The sequence below is a fragment of the Notamacropus eugenii genome, chromosome 3 (assembly GCF_028372415.1).
Source record: "Notamacropus eugenii isolate mMacEug1 chromosome 3, mMacEug1.pri_v2, whole genome shotgun sequence".
Classification (NCBI taxonomy): domain Eukaryota; kingdom Metazoa; phylum Chordata; class Mammalia; order Diprotodontia; family Macropodidae; genus Notamacropus; species Notamacropus eugenii.
In genome coordinates this window covers 221,410,602-221,428,653 of record NC_092874.1, presented here as the reverse complement: position 1 = coordinate 221,428,653, position 18,052 = coordinate 221,410,602, and the positions used below count along the sequence as shown (strand labels likewise).

The window sequence follows — 18,052 nt, the reverse complement described above, 5'->3', positions numbered from 1 at the left end:
AAAGCTTTTCAGTTTTATGTAATCAAAATTATGTGTGATCTTTTGTAATGGCGCTATCTCATTTGGTTAAGATTAGATTTCCTATCCACACTGGTGAGTTATATGATATGCATCTCTTTTAATTTTTTAAGCTTGATCATTAATATTACAATAGTACATTCATTTAGAATGTAATGTGGAATTATGACATAAGGTGTTGGTTCTAAACCTAATTTCTACGAGACTGCTTTTCTTTGCTCAAATTCGATACTGTCAGGCCTCATCACTGAATTCACTATCTCACTCAAAGTGAGAACCTGAAACAGACCTTGCCTAAAATGGCCAGGGTCCATTGCATCCTGGGCCATCTCCAATCATCCTGATGAATATCTGGTCGCTGGACCTAGATGGCTCTGGAGGAGAAAGTGAGGCTGGCAACCCTGCACAGCCTTCCCTCACTCAAATTAACTGCAGGTGTATCAACATTTCCCTGATGTCATGGTCTTCTTCGAAAACAAAGGGCAAACACAAGAACAACCTCAAGTATATCCCTTGAGATTGTTTATTTTTTGTTTCTCCAAGATAAATTTCATGACTATTTTTTTCTAGTTCTACAAAATAATGCTTTGGTATTGAATAAGGAAATTAATTTGGGCATTACTGTCCTCTTTTTTATGTTGGCTTGACCTAATCATGAAAAACTTAGTATTTTCCCAAATGATCAGCTCTATCTTTATGTCCTTTAACAAGTATTTTGTTATTTATGTGTATATTGTTATTTGTACAGTTGTATTCATATAGTTTCTATGTGTACTTTGGCAGGTAGATTCCCAAGTATTTTACATATTCTACAATTATTTTAAAATAGGATTTCTATATCTCTGCCTGTATGATGCATGGGAATTTATTTTGTATCCTGTAGCCTGTAGTTATTTTTTCAATTTTTTATTTTATATTCTAGGATTATCTAAGTAAATCATCATTATTTGCAAAAAGGAATAATTTTATCCCATCTTTACTCATGCTTATTCCCTCAATTTCTTTTTCTTATTACTACATCTATATGCTCTATTTGAGCATTCTAGCATGTAGTAATAGCAATAATGGGCATCCCTGCTTTACTCTACATCTTATTAGAAAGGTCTCTAGTTTATTCCTATCATAAATAATGCTGGCATTAGGTTTTAGAGGGCTGCTACTTATATTAAGGAAAGATCTGTTTATATCTATGTTACCTAGTAGGTTTTTTTAAAAACAAGAATGGGTATGGTATACTGACAAAAGCTTTCCCCAAATCTACTGATGTATATAGTCCAAAGGATTTTTGTTCTTGCTAATACAGTCTGTCATGTTGACATTTTTCCTAATATTGAATCAACTCTGCAATCTGATATAGTATTTAATTTTTGTGATCTATTGCTATAGTCTACTCGCTAATACTCTGACTCTACTGGTTTGAGTATCAAGACCATTTTTGTATCACAAAAGGAATTTAGCAGGACTCCGTTTCCTATTTTTATCAAACATGTTCCTTAACTGTTCCTTAAATATTTGATATAATTTGTTTTCCACTCTCCATCGCTCTTCGGGAGGCTCATTAATGATTTGTTTAATTTCTTTTTCAGATTTTGTTTCTTGTTCTTTTAATCTAGGCAGCTAACAGTTTTGTAAATATTAATCCATTTCATTTAGATTGTTATGTTTTATTAACGTATAATTGGACAAAATATTTTCTAATAATTTTATTTCTTCTCCATGTTGTAAATTCAGTTTTTCATTTTTGATACTCATAAATTAGCTTTCCTCTATAAAAAAAAAATCAACCTGATAGCTTATCTATTTTATTTTTTTAAAAAACAGCTCCTAGTTATATTAATGTGACTTTGTTCTATTTTGTTTTCAATTTTGTTAATTTCTTCTTTGAATATTAGGATTTCTATTTGGATCTTTAAATTTTTAAAAATTCTTGATTTTCTTTTCTTATTTTTTTCTCAAGCTGCCTGTTCTTTCTCTCTTTTACTGATGAAAATGTTTAGGGATATAAATTTTTTCTGATGAACTGTTTTGGCTACATCCCCCAAATTTTGCTATGTTGTTTTTATCACCATTATCTTCAATGAAATGATCTGTTAATATATGTTCTTTTACTCATCCATTCGTTAAGTTATTTAGTCCACTGGTAAGAAACACTGCATATATTTTTCAAATTTTTTTGATGTACTGATGGATGCTTGACTGTCTTCCTTTTTTTTTCTTAAAACAATTCATTGTTATATGGAATGGTTCTCTGGGAGAGAGGATACAGGAGAAAAAATTAGGCAAACAAAATGTATCAAGTGGAATTACTGATTTGTTTTAACAAAATAGGTCACTGGAATCATTTTGGAGGGGACGTATTCAGTTCAGTGGTGGGGTTGGAAGTCTTACTTTAAGGAATGCTTGCTGGAGGCAGCAGGTATAGATAACTCTAAGAGTTTGGTATTGAAAGGGGAGAAAGATATATCCTGACAGTTCGAGTCACGACAGTCTTTTAAAGATGGCAGAAGTCTAGGAAAGTTTGTAGGAGATAAGAAAAGAGCAAGAAGAAAAGAAGAGACTGAATATTAGAAGAGGGAGGGAATGATCACCTGCTCAAATTCCCAAAGAGACAGAGGAAAGTGGGATAAAGGACACAAGTAGAAGGATTGATTTTCTTCAGGAGAAGGGCTACCATTTTCCTTGGAAGCTGGAATAAAAGAAAAGAAAAATGTAGAGGGGTTTTGAGGTGTGGAGTAAAGGAGAGTGGGGGCCTCACAAGGATAGCCTCAATACTCCTGGTAAAATAGTGGGCAAGGTTATCTGCTGAGAAAGTATGGGTTGAGGGAACTATAGACCGGGGATTGTCAAGAACAGCCATTCAGAAAAGTATACCATGGAACAATATAAAGGATTGCAGTGCTGCAGTGAGGCCCTAGTTGAGATTAAAGTATATGAACTTAGTCCTTGATGGATAACTGGTAAGAGGATATAAACAAACAGTTCTCAAAACAAGAATTGCGAACTATTAAAAATCATATAGAAGAATGCTCCAAATTACTACTAATAAAGGTAAAACTAAAGAACCCTGAGATTTCACTTCATACCCAACAATTAGGTAAATACGAGAAAAGAAACTCTCATTGATAGAAGAGTTGTAGAAAGACTGACACAATGATAAGTGGTGTTTTTGGTAGAGCTGTTAATAGACCCAACCATTCTGGAAAGCAATTGGGAATCTAGTCCCTCCTCAAAAATAATCAATATCTACAGTTTTTGACCCAGAGATCCTACTGCTAGGCATATACCCCAGGAGGTTAAAGTTAGAGGGAAAGGTAACATATACACCAAAATATCCATAGTAGCTCTTTTTGTGGGAGCAAAGAACTAGAAATTAAGTAGGCCACTGCCCATCAAATGTCCACTGTCTGGAGGAAATAAATTGTGCTACATGAATGTAACAGAATATTACTGTAAGAAACTATGCCCATGAAGAATTAAGAGAAGAACAAGCAAAAATATAGTAAATGATGCAGAATGAAGTATACAGAACCAGGAAAGTAATATCCATGACTACAACAATGTAAATAGAAAGAATAAAAACAAAACTAAATGCTATATAATTCTAAGGTGCAAAAAGTTTGGCTCTGGAGTGGAAGGGATGAGAAAATGTAGCTCCTTAACCACTTTGCATAGATGTGAGGTTCTCAGCATGAAATGCCATATATACTTGCAGATAGGACTTGGAGCGGGGCAGGACTTTGGGGGTGGCCCAGAACTTCCTTTCTTCTCTTTTAAAACCTATCGCAAAGAATGGCTCTACAGGGAAGGAGGATCGAAAGAACATCTGTTAGGTAAACGTGATTTAAAAACAAAAGATAGCAGTAAAAATAAGATATTTAAAAAGACAACCTGAATTTGTAGTGGATGCTGCAAACACATTAGGGTGACTTCCTTTAGTGACATTCAATAGTATAATAATAGAAAAGAGAAAGTTAGATAGTGGAGGTAGCCAGAGTTGAGTATTGGAAGGGTATAAATGGTGGCAGGATTCAAAGGAAAAGGACAGTTTATAGTTGAAATGGTCTCCTATATAAAGAATATATAAAGATGGAAACACTCAGGTGAAAGAAAGGAGAAAAGAAAGAGCTAGTGAGACAGAAGATCATCAAGACAAAAAAAATTAACATGATTAAAACAAAGGGAAGAATGGAAAAATGAGCCTGTGACCAGAAATGGAGAATTTCAGAGTCCAAGATGATAGACGTGGCACAAGTTATCAGGGATAGCAAGATCTAAAGTATGATAATTCATTTGGGTAGTTAAGGTAGAGTGAAAATGTAGGTCACTGGAGTTCAAAGGGTTGATGGATTAGAATACTAGGGTGTTTAAGGGGAAATCAACATGTATATTAAAGTCCTAAAACATGAGGAGAGAGGAAGACTGTGAGTTAGACACCTCTCACCTAGATTACTGCAACAGCCTCCCTGCTTCAAGGCTTTCATCACTCCAATCCATCCTATACAAAGTTGCCAAAGTAATTTTCCTTTCCAGATCTATTTAATCAATTGCTGGGGCTTTCAGTCACCTTCAGGATAAAATATAAACTCCTGTGTTTAGCTTTTAAGCCCTATGAATGTATATTTTGCCCCAGGCTACCTTTCCAGCTTTGATGGACATTACATCACATCTGCTCTCCACAATCTAGCCAAACAGCTCTTCTCCCTGCTCTTCACACACAATACTCTCTCCAGACTCCATGAATTTGCACTGGCCATCCCTTAAACCTGTAATACACTCCCTCCTTATCTCCAACTCCCAGAATCCTTCTATTTCTTTAAGATGCAGGTCAAGCACAATCTTTTGCATGAAGCCTTTCCAGCTACCCACTCCCATACGTCCCAAATTACCTGGTATTTAACTAATTTGTATACATTTGCATTTATTCACGTTAGCTTTATATTTACACACTTAAAACATGTACTTGTTGCTTCCCCAAACAGAATGTAAGCTCTGTCTTTTTGATTCTCTTTCTTCCTTCAAGACACAGCTCAAGTACCACTTTCTACATGAAGCCTTTCCAGGTCCCCCTGCTAGTGTTCTCTCCTCCAATTACCTTGTATTTATTCCCTTCGTATTTATTCTACATGTACTATAGAATATTCTTTCTATATTTACATACATATGCACTTATCTCCCTGGATAGAAAATAAACTCCTTGAGACTAAGGACTGTTTCTTTCTTAGGCAGTTGCTGGCATTGTAGAAAGAGTACTGGAGTCAGGAAGACCTGAGTTCAAATCCAGTATCAGACACTTCTGACCTGTGTGATCCTAAGCTTGTCCTAACTTCTGTTTGACTCAATTTCCTCTTTTGTAAAATGAGGATAACAATAGCAATCTCCTAGGGTTGCTGTGAGGATCAAATGAGATATTATTTGTAAAGGCACAGGATCTAGCACATAGAGGGTACTATATAAATGGGATATTACATCATTGTTTGATTGAACTTCTATCTCTAGCACCTGGTACAATACCTGGAACATTTGTGTTCAGTTGCGTCCAACTCTTTGTGACCCCACTTGGTGCTTTCTTGGCAAAGATACTAGAGTGGTTTGCCATTTCCTTCTCCAATTCAATTTACAGATGAGGAAACTGAGGCAAACAGAATTATCTGACTTGCCCAGGATCACACAACTAGTAAATGTCTGAGGCTGGATTTAAATTTAGCAAGATGAAGCTTCCTGACTCCAGGTGTAGCACTCTATCTACTCTGCCACCTAGCTGCCCTGCTTGCAACACAGTAGAATCCGTGATTAATAAATGGTTGCTGATTGGACACATATAAATTCTCATTCTTGAGTCCCCAAAATTACCATGGCTAGAAAGCAGTTCATTAAAAAAAGATCAGGTGGTTTTAATGCACTGTAAGGTCAATATGAGTCAACAGAATGATATGGCAGGGAAAAATCTAATACAATCTTAGGCAATTGAGTGAGAAATCAAAGGCTAGGGTAATGATAATCCCACAGTACTCTGCCCCCATCAGATCACATATGGTATACCATGTTCAGTTTTGGAAGCCACATCCCAGAAAAGAGGGTAACTATGATAGCAAAAGGTCTCATGCCATATGAAAACCAGTTAAGTACTATGTATGTTTACCCTGCAGACTATTTGGGGAACACCTGTATTCAAGAATTTAAGAAGATGTTACATGAAAGAGGGAATAGTCTTCTATTGAAACAATGAGTAGAAGTTATAACTAAATTTTGGATAGATACAAAGAAATAACTTCCTAACAATTATAAAGTTAAATGGTCTATCTGTGGAGGTGACGAGCCCCTCCTTACCAAGGGTTTTAAAACAAAAACTCAAATATTCATCAGATATAAAGGGGATTTTTATTCAGGTAAGTGTTAGACTAAAGGACCTCTGAGATTCCTTTCAATTTTGAGAATGTGTTTCTGAATATATTTCAGGACAGTCCTTTGGTTCCCTAAGGCAGGAGATCATTAAAAGAACTTCTCAGAACATCTCTGATGAATGTGAATCCTGTTCAGAAATATCCTTTAATCTGTCACTGTCAACTCCCCAACAGTCACGTCACAAAGAACTAATACCACCAATCATCTGATGCCTAACACTAAGATTTCATCCATGCTCTGTAACACCCTACACCCACAATCAGTCAGGACCTGGCTTCCAATCACACATATGCCACCAATTATTGGCAATGGCCTATTCTTTGAAAGACTGAGAGGTATTCCATAATGTGAACCCTCTCTAACTCCAGAGCATGGCTGCTACCCTTTCAGAGTCTAATGTAATTAAACTGGTTTGTACACAGTAAAACTTTGTTAAACATCTAAACTTTTCCTTCTGTTTGCTCAGCTAAAGGCACTCAAGTTTACTACCCAGTTTCCCCCCTTACCTTCTCTTTCATGTTCTCAAAAGTTCCTCCCTGGGCCAGCACAGTATTGGACTGCAAATCAAAAATGAATCCTGATGGATCTGTAAAAATGAGAAAAGTAAAATGTAGTGGGCCAGTAGGTAGCAGAGGGCAAACACCTGAATTCAAATTTAACCCTCAGGTATTTATTAGCTATGTGGCCCTGGTTTCTTCTATCTGACTCAATTTTCACATCTGTACAATAGGGGTAATAAGAGCACCTACCTTCCCAGCGTTGGGATGAGGATCAAATGAAAAAATCTCTAAAGTGGTTTGCAAACCTTAAAATGATAAATAAATGCTATTGCTGTTGTTATTATTACTAATCAACATGAACAGAGCTATCTGGTAGACCTCCCGAAAGAAACTAGTCAAGACTAATTGCTCTGAGGAAAGTAAGTATAACCTGAACAATTTACATAATGACTAATGATAATGCAGAGAAAAACAACATTCACAGTCTTCAGAATCTAATCAATGTAGTAAAATCATGATTTCAGACTCTGTAAAATAATGCGTCTGACCCATGGAATGTGGCATACGTTTTTAGACACAGCCAACGTATTTGTTTTGCTTGATTTTGCTTCATTTGCTAATAAGAAAAAGGGTTCTATGGGGCAGAGGAGAAGGAAGAGTCGATGGGAATTGATAGTGACAGAAAGGGGAAAAAGCACCAGTAAAGCATTTAGAAGAAAAAAGAAACAGCTACTTTCCTGTTAAAACAGACAAATCACATTTTAAAACTTGTAATATGTGCCTAAAACTGCTAAGCAGTTAATACTACCTTCACTTAGGAAAAAACCTATACAATTTGATTATGATAGAAATATTCCTAGTTTACTGAGAAATACTAAATCAATGTTACATATTTTTTGTCAGATATGTCTAAAAATATTTACTAATTTTACCTGTCTTACTGGAACAGACTCAAAATAATCTTGTCAAATTTTAACATGGCAAGCAAATAATTTTTCAATACAAATGCAATGAATATAATGTAGACTCTGTTCAAAGGCATAATTGTAAAATAGTTGAGTACTAAGAAAAACAATTCACACATTAAAAACTGCACTGCTAAAATTACTTAGAATTTGGTATAGTAACTAAGTTGTTTACAACATTTAATAATTTAACACATTTTATTTCCAATCTAATGGTTTTTATGTAAAGTTCTTTATTAAAAGATCTTAGCACATCAAAAATTTGTGCTTTTTAAAGATTAGACTTGGTACTAAAAGTACACATACTTTTCTAATATGTTAACATTATTCAATGACAACAGAAAATATCAAGTAAGCAAACATTAGACTATCATAGTTTCTTGTCTCTAACTATTATCCCTCTTCTTTTTTTCTTCATTGCAGCTTTTCCATCTCTATACTGAAATTAAGGTGGCTACAGAATCCTAGAAGATCTGAACTGGAAAAGACAGAGGTCATCTGGTCCAATTCTTACCCAAATAATGAATCACATCTTCACTATTCCTAAAATGTAGTAATACAGCCTCCACTTCAACATATTCAGTTACAGGTGAATCACAAATCACAGACTCACTAATGCCCAAAGCAGTCCAATTTTTGGACAGTTCATTTTTAGAAAGTTTTTCTATACTTTGAACCAAAATGTGTTTGCTTATAACTTCCACCTCTTCCACAACTACTTTTGACCTCTGAGACTGAGCAGAATGCCTATAATACCTTTTCTATCCAGCAACTTTTCAAATATTTGATCTCACAAACTACTCATTCTTATTTACTGGTCCGCTCTCTTCCACCTTCACTCTCAAACTTCTCCTCCTTATAGGTTCACTCATTCTAAATTTATCACACAATCAAGATTCTGGTAACTCTTATCTATTAATCCCCTGGACACTCTCAATTAGTTCCATAACTGGCTCAGTCTCTGTCAGCCCCAACTCTAGCCCTCATAATAGCAAACTTCAACATTCATACTAATATTCCTTCCTCAGACTCCTCAAATGAATTTACTCAGATTCCATGACCTACCCCTCCATTTCACCTCAGTTCCACAGAGACAGTCATACCCTTGATCTTATCTACACTCACAAGTATTGTCTATACTCACAAGTATTCCACTTCCATATCCATGAACCATCAAATTCCTTTATCTGATCATGATCTTTTATTATTCCATCTTCCCATATGCCTCACAACTGCTAACCCTGTGGATGAGTCTCATCATAACCTCTAATCCCTTACACCCTTCAGTTCTTTAACAGGTAATCAACCTACACTAACTACACCCTCATTCCTTACCTATCCTGACCCTTTGATGAACCAGGTCAACTCTTCATTATTTTCTATAGTCACACACATTATCCCTTTATCCTATCACTGATCATGCCTTGCCAAGATCCAACCTTAGATTACTCCTTCCATTTGCTGTCCTCTTATTATGCTGCTGAAGAAACCAGAGAAAAGCATGCCAAATGGGTCTACTACAAATCTGTTACAAATTCTCAACTGGTTACCCACTACAGCAATACAATTCTTTTATACTTTCCTAATCCAATCATGACCCCACTCAATATTTCCAATCTTTACATCCCTCCTCAAGTCTTCTATGATAGATACCTCTATACTTTTAGCTAAAAACTTTATCTCATACTTCAAAGAAAAAATTGAGGCCAATCTCAGAGTTCTCTCTTCCCTCATTCTCCTCATCTCAAATCACTCAGATATCTTGTCTCACTATCTCCTTCCACACCGCTGCCTCACGGGAAGATGTAGCCTTCTCCTTATGAAGGCAAGCACATCTACATACCCTATTGATCCCATTCCATCCTATCTTCTCTACACTACAAGGACCTCTCTCCTGGCTACTACTCTGCTATCTACAAACATCCCAAATGTCTCCACTGTCCTTTAAAAATTCTCACTTAACCTGACCATCACCACTAATTACAGTCCTAGCTCTCACCTTTTCATGGCTAAACTTGAGAAAGCTGTCTACAATCAGTGTCTCTACTCCCTTTTCTCTCACTTTCTTTTAAACCCTCTACAATCTTGCTTCCAACCTGTGTTCAACTAAAACTATTCTCTCCAAAGTTACTAATGATCTCTTATGGACTTTTCTTAACCTCCAACCTCCTTGGTCTCTCTACAGTCTTTGACACTGTTGATCACCCTTCTCTCCTGAATACTGTCTCGTAGGTTTTCATATTACTCTCTCCTGATTCTCCTCCTACCTTTCCAACCACTCCTCAGTTTCTTTTGCTGGATCTTGCTCTAGGTCATGCTGACTAACTATAGGTGTTCCCAAGGATCTATCTTGGGTCTTCTTCTTTTCTCCCTCTACATTATCTTGCTTGGTGATCTCATCATCTCCCATGAACTCAATCTTCATCTATATGAAGATGATTTTCAGGTCTATTTATCCCTCTTTCCTCACCTCCAGTTTAGAATCGCATACTGCCTACCATATAAGTCAAACAGGATGTTCTAGGATGTTCCAAAGACATCTCCAATTCAACATGTTTAAAACAGAACTCATTATGCTTTATCCAAACCCTTCCCTCTTTCAAATTTACCTATTATTGTTACAGGCACCACCATCTTCCCAGTTGCCCAAGCTCACAAACTTAGTGTCATCCCTGACTCACACTCACTCCATACATGTAGGCTAGCATATCTCATAGTTCATATATTGACAACATCTCTCATATACATTCATTTCACTCCATTCACACAGTAACTACCCTGATATAAACCTTAACTACTTCATGTCTGGACTATTACAACAATCTTATAACTGATTTACTTGCCTCAAGTCTCTCCCTACCCTAGTGCAACCACCACTCAGCTGCCAGCGATCTTCCTAAAAGTGCAGGTCTGACCATGTCATAACCATACTCAATAAACTCCAGTGGCTCCCTATTATGTCCAGGATCAAATATAAAATCTGTTTGGCTTATAGAGTTCTTTACAACCTGGTCCCTTCTGGCCTTTCCAGTCTTCTTACACTTTACTCTTCCCTCCACATATTCTATGATCCAGTAACATTGGCAACCTTGCTTTTCCAAGAAACTGCATCTCCTGACTGTATTTTCACTTGCTTTTCTCATGCTTAGAATGCCCTCCCTCCTCACCTCCACTTTCTGTTTTCCTTTAAGACTCAGCTCAAACTCCACTTCTTTTTACAACAGGTCTTTCCTGGTCTCCTCCCTCTCTCCCCTTCACCCTCAAGCCTCCCCATCCCTCTGAAATTATCTCCTATTTACCTTGTCATACATCTTGTACATCTATAGTTATTTGCATGTTATCTCCCCTATTTGAATATGAGTTCCTAGACAGCATAGATCATTTTTTACCTTTTATTTTCTTCCCAATACTTAGCACAATATCTGGCACATAGTAGGTAGTTAAAAGTGTGATTGATGAACCCTCAGATTTGCCACACAGATTTACTTACCATGCAATGAACATAACTTGCTCATTCTTATCTCCATACCTAATGCCTTCCTCACTCTTTTCACCTAAACCAACTTTTCTCTCATTCAAGCCTCAGCTCAATGCCCACATCTCCCAAGAAGTCATCCTTAATCATTTCAGGCCACAGTAATCTCATTTTCCTCTCTGAACCACTCCACTCATTCAGATACATAATACTTTTATGGATCTTGATATCTTTGACACTGAATATTTTATCTTTTTTGCTTTTTTTTCATGGATAACTAACAATATCAGAACAAATCAATCAATTAACAAATATTTATTAAGTATTTACTATGTGCCAAGCTAAGTGCTGGGGATATAAAGAAAATAGGGAAAAAAAATGACTATGAGGGAGTGATAGCCAAGGTAGGTAAGGAAATAGTATAAAGAGCATATAGTTACTCTCCTGATGAAATTAAATGACCAGATCCAAATTCTCAGGTACTAAAAATACTTGCAAATGTAAATTGTTGTACCACTACCAGGAATATATGGAAAATTGTGGAAAACAGGAGAGGTACCCCATTTTCAAAAGATGCAAAAGAAGATAGTTTGGAAATTACAGACCAATTGAGTTTAATTCAATTCCTGGGAAAACTGTAGAATAGATCATTAAAGAGAAGGTTGGTGAACAACTAGAAAAGGAAATAGTGATTACTAAAACCTAGAATGGTCATCAGTATCAAATCATGCCAGACTAACCTTGTTAGATTTTAAGCTCCTAAAGGTCAAGAGCTATTTTAGTGCAATGCCTGGAACACAGAAGGTAAGGTACTTAATAAATTCTTATTGATTGATTGATAAGTTAAATTATTTTCTTTCCTAAATCTTCTCTTCTTCAGGTAAAATACGTCCACATTCTGCAACTGACCCTCATGTGACATGGTTTCAGACCCTTCACCATCTTCAATGTCATTTTCAGGATTCTCTCTAACTTTATCAACATTCCTCTTAAAATGTGGTGATCAATAATCCCAAATCTCTAGACGAGGTCTAACAAGGTGACAGGGTAAAAAAGTACTTTATCACTTGTTAATTCTTGGAAGCTATGCCACTCCAATGCAGTCCAATATTGGCTGCCACAGTATACTGATGAATCCTATTACAACCCACTAAAACATCCAGAGCAACCACCGAAAGAAGGCCTTCAAAGAGCATTTTGCTATCCTAAATTTAAAAAAATTATAACCAGAAAACAACAAGTACAGTGGTACTTGGTGTCCTCTATACTTTTCAGTGAACTATATGGTTATAAAACTAAGGACTGCTCTGGAATATCACTTGTAACTGCTTGCTTGTCTATCCCTTTCTTGTGCTCTTGCTGAGTATGCAGATTATTCTCAAAAATTAGGTAGAAATGGAAAAGTAGGCTTTGATGTCAGTAGTTATTAATATTCATTTATTCACATTTTGGCAATAAAAAGTTCTCAGATTTTTTTCTGAACCTTTAGTATCTTCCTTCCTTTCACATAACTGGAAATTTGACTCCTTATATCCTCTCCAGATAAAAATCTGAGTGCCTCAAGGACTAGTATGCTTTATTTCTTCCATTAAATCAGTTATAGAACTTCTAACATTTTATAACTCCACAGTGCTATGTATACAATAGGTCTTATTTTGTTTTTGAGAAAAGAAATATCGATATTATAGCATACCTTAAATCAATAGGTATGTCACAACTGCTCATCAGCCTGTGACCTTTTGGACAAGATCAGGAAGAGGTTTAGATAAAGCAAATGTGATTTTATCAAAAATGTGTGCTCACTAAATTTAACATTCCCAGGTACCGAAAGTTAACTAAGTCTCACTATGGCACTAGGATTACTAATACATGAAATTAACCTTACTTTCTACTTCACAAGACCACTGCCCCATATAATCCTACTTACCTGAATTTACCTGTTCACCTTAAAGATGGTTAAAAAAAAGATTTCAGCATCTCTAGAGGTATAAAGATAGGGCTATTTAAAACTTACTATCATAAAACAAACCTCTAAGATGCACTTCATGTCTACAGGAAGAATAATATATTTATCAGTTCATTCATTCATTCAAACATTTATGTGCAATGTACTGTGGTATGCTGTGGGGGAGATAATCAAACATACCTCATAATCTTATCAGTGTGGGTATTCTCTCTAACAATGCAGATTTCAACCCATCTATGCCTGTCTGCCTTATTCAACTTTTATTTATGTCCTTGCATTAAGCTTAACATGGAGCATTTACTCAACTCAACACGCAGAGGATTTCCATTTCTTTTTTTGACATCATGAGGACATCAATAGAACATATGAGCTATCAGTTATGCCTCATTTCTACCATATGACCAGTGCATCATCTTTTTCACTCATAAGTTTCTTTGATAGCACTTTTTCCCCCTTCATCATGTGATGCTTTCTTTATAATGTGTTACAATCTGTTCACATCCACCAGCTCTGGATCTACGATCATATCAACCATTTGTTTGTCCACTGCTTTCTGGGCAATACTCCATTTTTAGTTCCTCAGAGATCATAGCCAGTTTTATAGTCAGTTACAAGGATTAATTGACCTTTCTGTCCGGGAGGAGTTCGGGGCCATTAAAACCTAAACAATTTCCCAAAAGCAATCTAGTCTACTATTCTCCGCCCAATTTTAGACCCAACCCAATATTTATATACTATATCTTTCCAAGATACACACATACATACATACATACACACAACACACACATATATACATATATACAGAGAGAGATGAGTGCTATTGGTTGCTGATTAAACTGTACATCACAAACAACAAAGCATACATTTAGCTTTTCTTGTGTTGATGGTAAAACAAATTCTTTTCAGTCATTATAGATATCACAAGAAGGTTCTGGAATGTTCTGAGGCTTGATTTAATATGCACGATGTCATCTATAAATGAGAATATTTGTGTTTACCATGACCAGTGCTGACCAAGTCTTTTCTCAAAGAAAGTCATCAGATGATGCAGAGGTATGAGGCTTCTGTGTATAAGCCTTTGGCCTCTCTCATTCCTTATTTTGGACCAATATTTTCTAACGTCTTTTGCTGTTTTTGCTTATTCCAACCTCTGAATTTAAGTCTCTTAGTATCAAAGTATATGTTGATTCAACTGGAAGGATCTTATTGAAGTCTTCATATTCTTTCCCTCTTCCTTTTTATTTTTTACAACAAATGTTGGTATATAAGTTGCAATCATTTTCATCGTGGTCTTTCTGTTCCTCTAGTAGTATGTCTATTCACTGGAATTCATTCTATAAGATCTCACATTTAGAATATCAACAACTAAGTTAGAATTTCTAGATGACCTGCCTCACTTCCTCCTCTAGGACCATCTGGGTCCAGTGGTGAAATATAGATCAAGACAAGTGGAGATGGCCTGAATGCTGTGGGAGGCTTTGATTGTTTTTTTTTTTAGCTTAGTCAGTGATTAACTATAAAGGACATATAAAGAAATGCTATCTGCATCCAGAGAAAGAACTGATAAATAGAAGTATGGACAGAATAATTTTACACATATATACCTATTTGGGTCAAATGACAGCCAACTCTAGGGTGGGGAAGGGAGGGAGGGAAGGAAAAAAAGAAATTTACATGATAATTTTGTTGTACGTTTGAAAGGAACAGCAAGTTGTACGTGGTAGATTCGCAGTTTTACGTGCAATCACCTTTCTTTTGTATTATGTTGTGGAATGCTCATTTTATTGCACAAATTAAAAATAATTTTTTTTAAAAAAGGAAGTAGTTATTAAGAATCTATTAAGGATGATGCTAAGAATTAGGGACATAAAGAAAGGTAAAAAAAAAAAACCTAAACAAACAACAAAATACAACAGGAACAAAAACCAGACACTGCTCTGTCGAGGCTCAGTCTAATGGGAGGAAGGGCGTGCAAACAACTATGTACAAACAAGATACATACAAGATAAACAGGAAAATGTCAGAAGAAAGACACGAACATTAAGGAGACCTGGGAAAGGCTTTTTATAGAAGGTGGAACTTTAGGTAAGAAGAAGGCAGGGAAGCCAGGAGGGAGGGATGAGGAAGGAGAGAGTTCTGAGAATCAGAGACATTCAGTGAAAGACTTAATCAGGAGATAAGAATGTCCTGTTTAGGAACATAAAAGCTATTCTGGATTACAAAGTCCAGAAAAGAAAAATGACATGTTGGAGGAACCCTGGAAAAAACAGACAATTAACATATTAACATAGAAAAGGTACAGCCATTCTGGAAAAGATTTGGAACTATGCCTGGAGAGTTTTACTGAACTGGATAAGCCTTTTGATGCAGTGATAACTACTGTAAGGTTTGTACTCTCAAAGAGATACAAAAAAAGAGAAAGACCCACATGTACAAAAAACATTTATAGCAGCTCTTTCTGTAGTGGCAAAGAACTACAAATTAAAGATTTGTTTAATCCCAAACTAAATTCCCTACACACAAGGAATGGCTGAGCAAATTATGGCATATAAATATAACTGAATACTAAACAACAAAGAAGATAGTTTCAGAGAAACCTAAGATTTGCATGAATTGAAATAGAATGAAGTGAGAAGAACCAGAGGAGCAACTTATATGCAAAATGACCCATGCATTTTCAGAAACGGTCAATATAGGAATTTGTTTTATTCTGCACATCTATTACAAAGATTTTCTTTTTCTTTTTTGGAGAGGGCTTAGTGAAAGGGAAAAAAACATATACTTGTTAATTGAAAAAAATATAACTTAATTTAAAAAAATCATTCAATGGACAACCATTGGGAGTGGGAAGAGTGATCTGAAGGGGCTGCAGTACCAGGCCAGCACACATAAAAATTAACTTAAAACAAATGCTACTATGTAAATTAATTTACAAGATTTAGTAACTGAATAGCAAACAACTAAGGGGATAATTTATAGAACCATCACCAAAAAGAACAACATTCATTTGGAAGAACAAAAGGACTAAAACAGAGATCCTTAACTTTCTGTGTATCATGGACTCCTTTGGTAGTCTGGTGAAGCCTCTGTAATCATCAGAATGATGTTTTTAAATACAAAGGAATAAAACGAAAACCAATTATTTTGAAATATATTTGTCAAAAATATTAAGTTTAAGAACTCCAAGTTAAGAACTCCTAATCTATAGAGATTCTTTAAAGGATATAATGAAAAAAGTAGGAGATCTTGTAGAATTTAAATTATATGATAAAGCAATAATTATCAAAACTATTTGGTAATGGTTAAAAAACAGAAAAGCAGATCTGCAGATTAGACAAGCAAGAATCAAAAACAGTTCATCTCAATAACTTGGGGTCTGAAAACAGGAAAATTACTTGGCAAAAATTAGGCTTAAACCTACATATAGACCATGGCTTCTTCAATGTCTAATGTGGTGCTCTAAGGTGGAGCTGCCTGCCTCAGCTGCCTTCATGGCTGTTGGAACAAGCTGTTCTTCTGTGTCCACTTACATGCTTCGGGGAGATATCCCCGCTAACCACTGATGGGTCTGAGCCCTGCTGGTTACCTTCAACCTGGTTTAGCATCTCTGCCAAGATGCTTTACTGGGGTGTGGCTCCATGCTACAGCTTCTTAGAACCACAGGTGGGAGTTGGGTGAAGGTGGACACAAAAAATGGATGAGTAACCGTGTAAAGGGCTTTGTAAGACCTCACATCAGAGGTGCTAGTCCTCCCTGAACACCCCATACAAGTCATCTTGAAATTTTGTCTTGCCATTGGACTTTGATGACTCTGGAATAGAAAGTAAAGATGACAACTTTGTGCAACTCTGCTTCACTTAAATTCAATTCACACAAAAGTCAAGACATCATCACCCTGTCATTGGTCCTCTTTGAAAACAAAGAACAAACAACAACATAATTTAAAATGAATGCTACTACCTAAATTAATTTACAATATTTAGTAACTGAACAGCAAACTACTAAGGGGATAATTTATAGAACCACCACCACCAAAAGAATAACATTCATTGGAAGAACAAAAGGTCTAGAACAGCGATTCTTAATTTTTTGTGCATCATGGACTCCTTTGGCAGTCTATTACAATAAGGTCAAAATGGATATTCAACCTGAAAATAGTAAGTCACATCATAATGTATTTATAAGAAATCAGGATCAGGTACTTCTCTCACAGCTATGATTAGGGGGATAATTCTTAACAACAGAAGGGATAAAGTCAATCACAAAAAAAATTTAAAAAACACTTTGCATGAAACTGAAGAGTTTTTTCATGAACAAAAGCAATACAATTAAGTTCAGAGGCAGAGTGTTGATTGGAGAAAAAAATTTTATTAAAAATATCTCTGATTAGTGTCTGTTTTCTACATTAATTTGGGAATTAATATTAATTATTATATTATTAACATTAATCAGAATGAATTTCCTAATATATGGGACCAAGAACCTAATGAAAAGGTAAGCAAAGGTCTCTTCATGATCCCATTTGGGGTTTTCTTGACAAAGATACTGCAGAGGCTTGCCATTTCCTTCTTCAGCTCATTTTATATATGAGGAAACTGAGTCAAAAAGGTTAAGTGATTTGACCAGGGTCACACAGCTTAGTAAGTGTCTTGAGGTTATATTTGAACACAGGAAGATAAGTCTTTCTGACTCCAGGTTCAGCACTCTATCCACTGTGCCAATTATT

General features: G+C 35.8%; 1 protein-coding gene across 7 annotated transcripts in view; it reads right to left on the bottom strand.

The window, feature by feature from the left end:
- The window catches only part of SPATS2 (spermatogenesis associated serine rich 2), a 145,167-nt gene that overhangs the window by 62,619 nt on the left and 64,496 nt on the right, over positions 1-18,052 (bottom strand). For 5 of the 7 annotated variants that reach the window (XM_072654586.1, XM_072654587.1, XM_072654585.1 and 2 more), the window contains one exon: positions 6,927-7,006. The exons of the other annotated variants lie outside the window; for them this stretch is intronic. In XM_072654586.1, the coding sequence (XP_072510687.1) occupies positions 6,927-7,006 (80 nt within the window). The remainder of the gene's footprint in view (positions 1-6,926; positions 7,007-18,052) is intronic. 7 annotated transcript variants of the gene reach the window in all.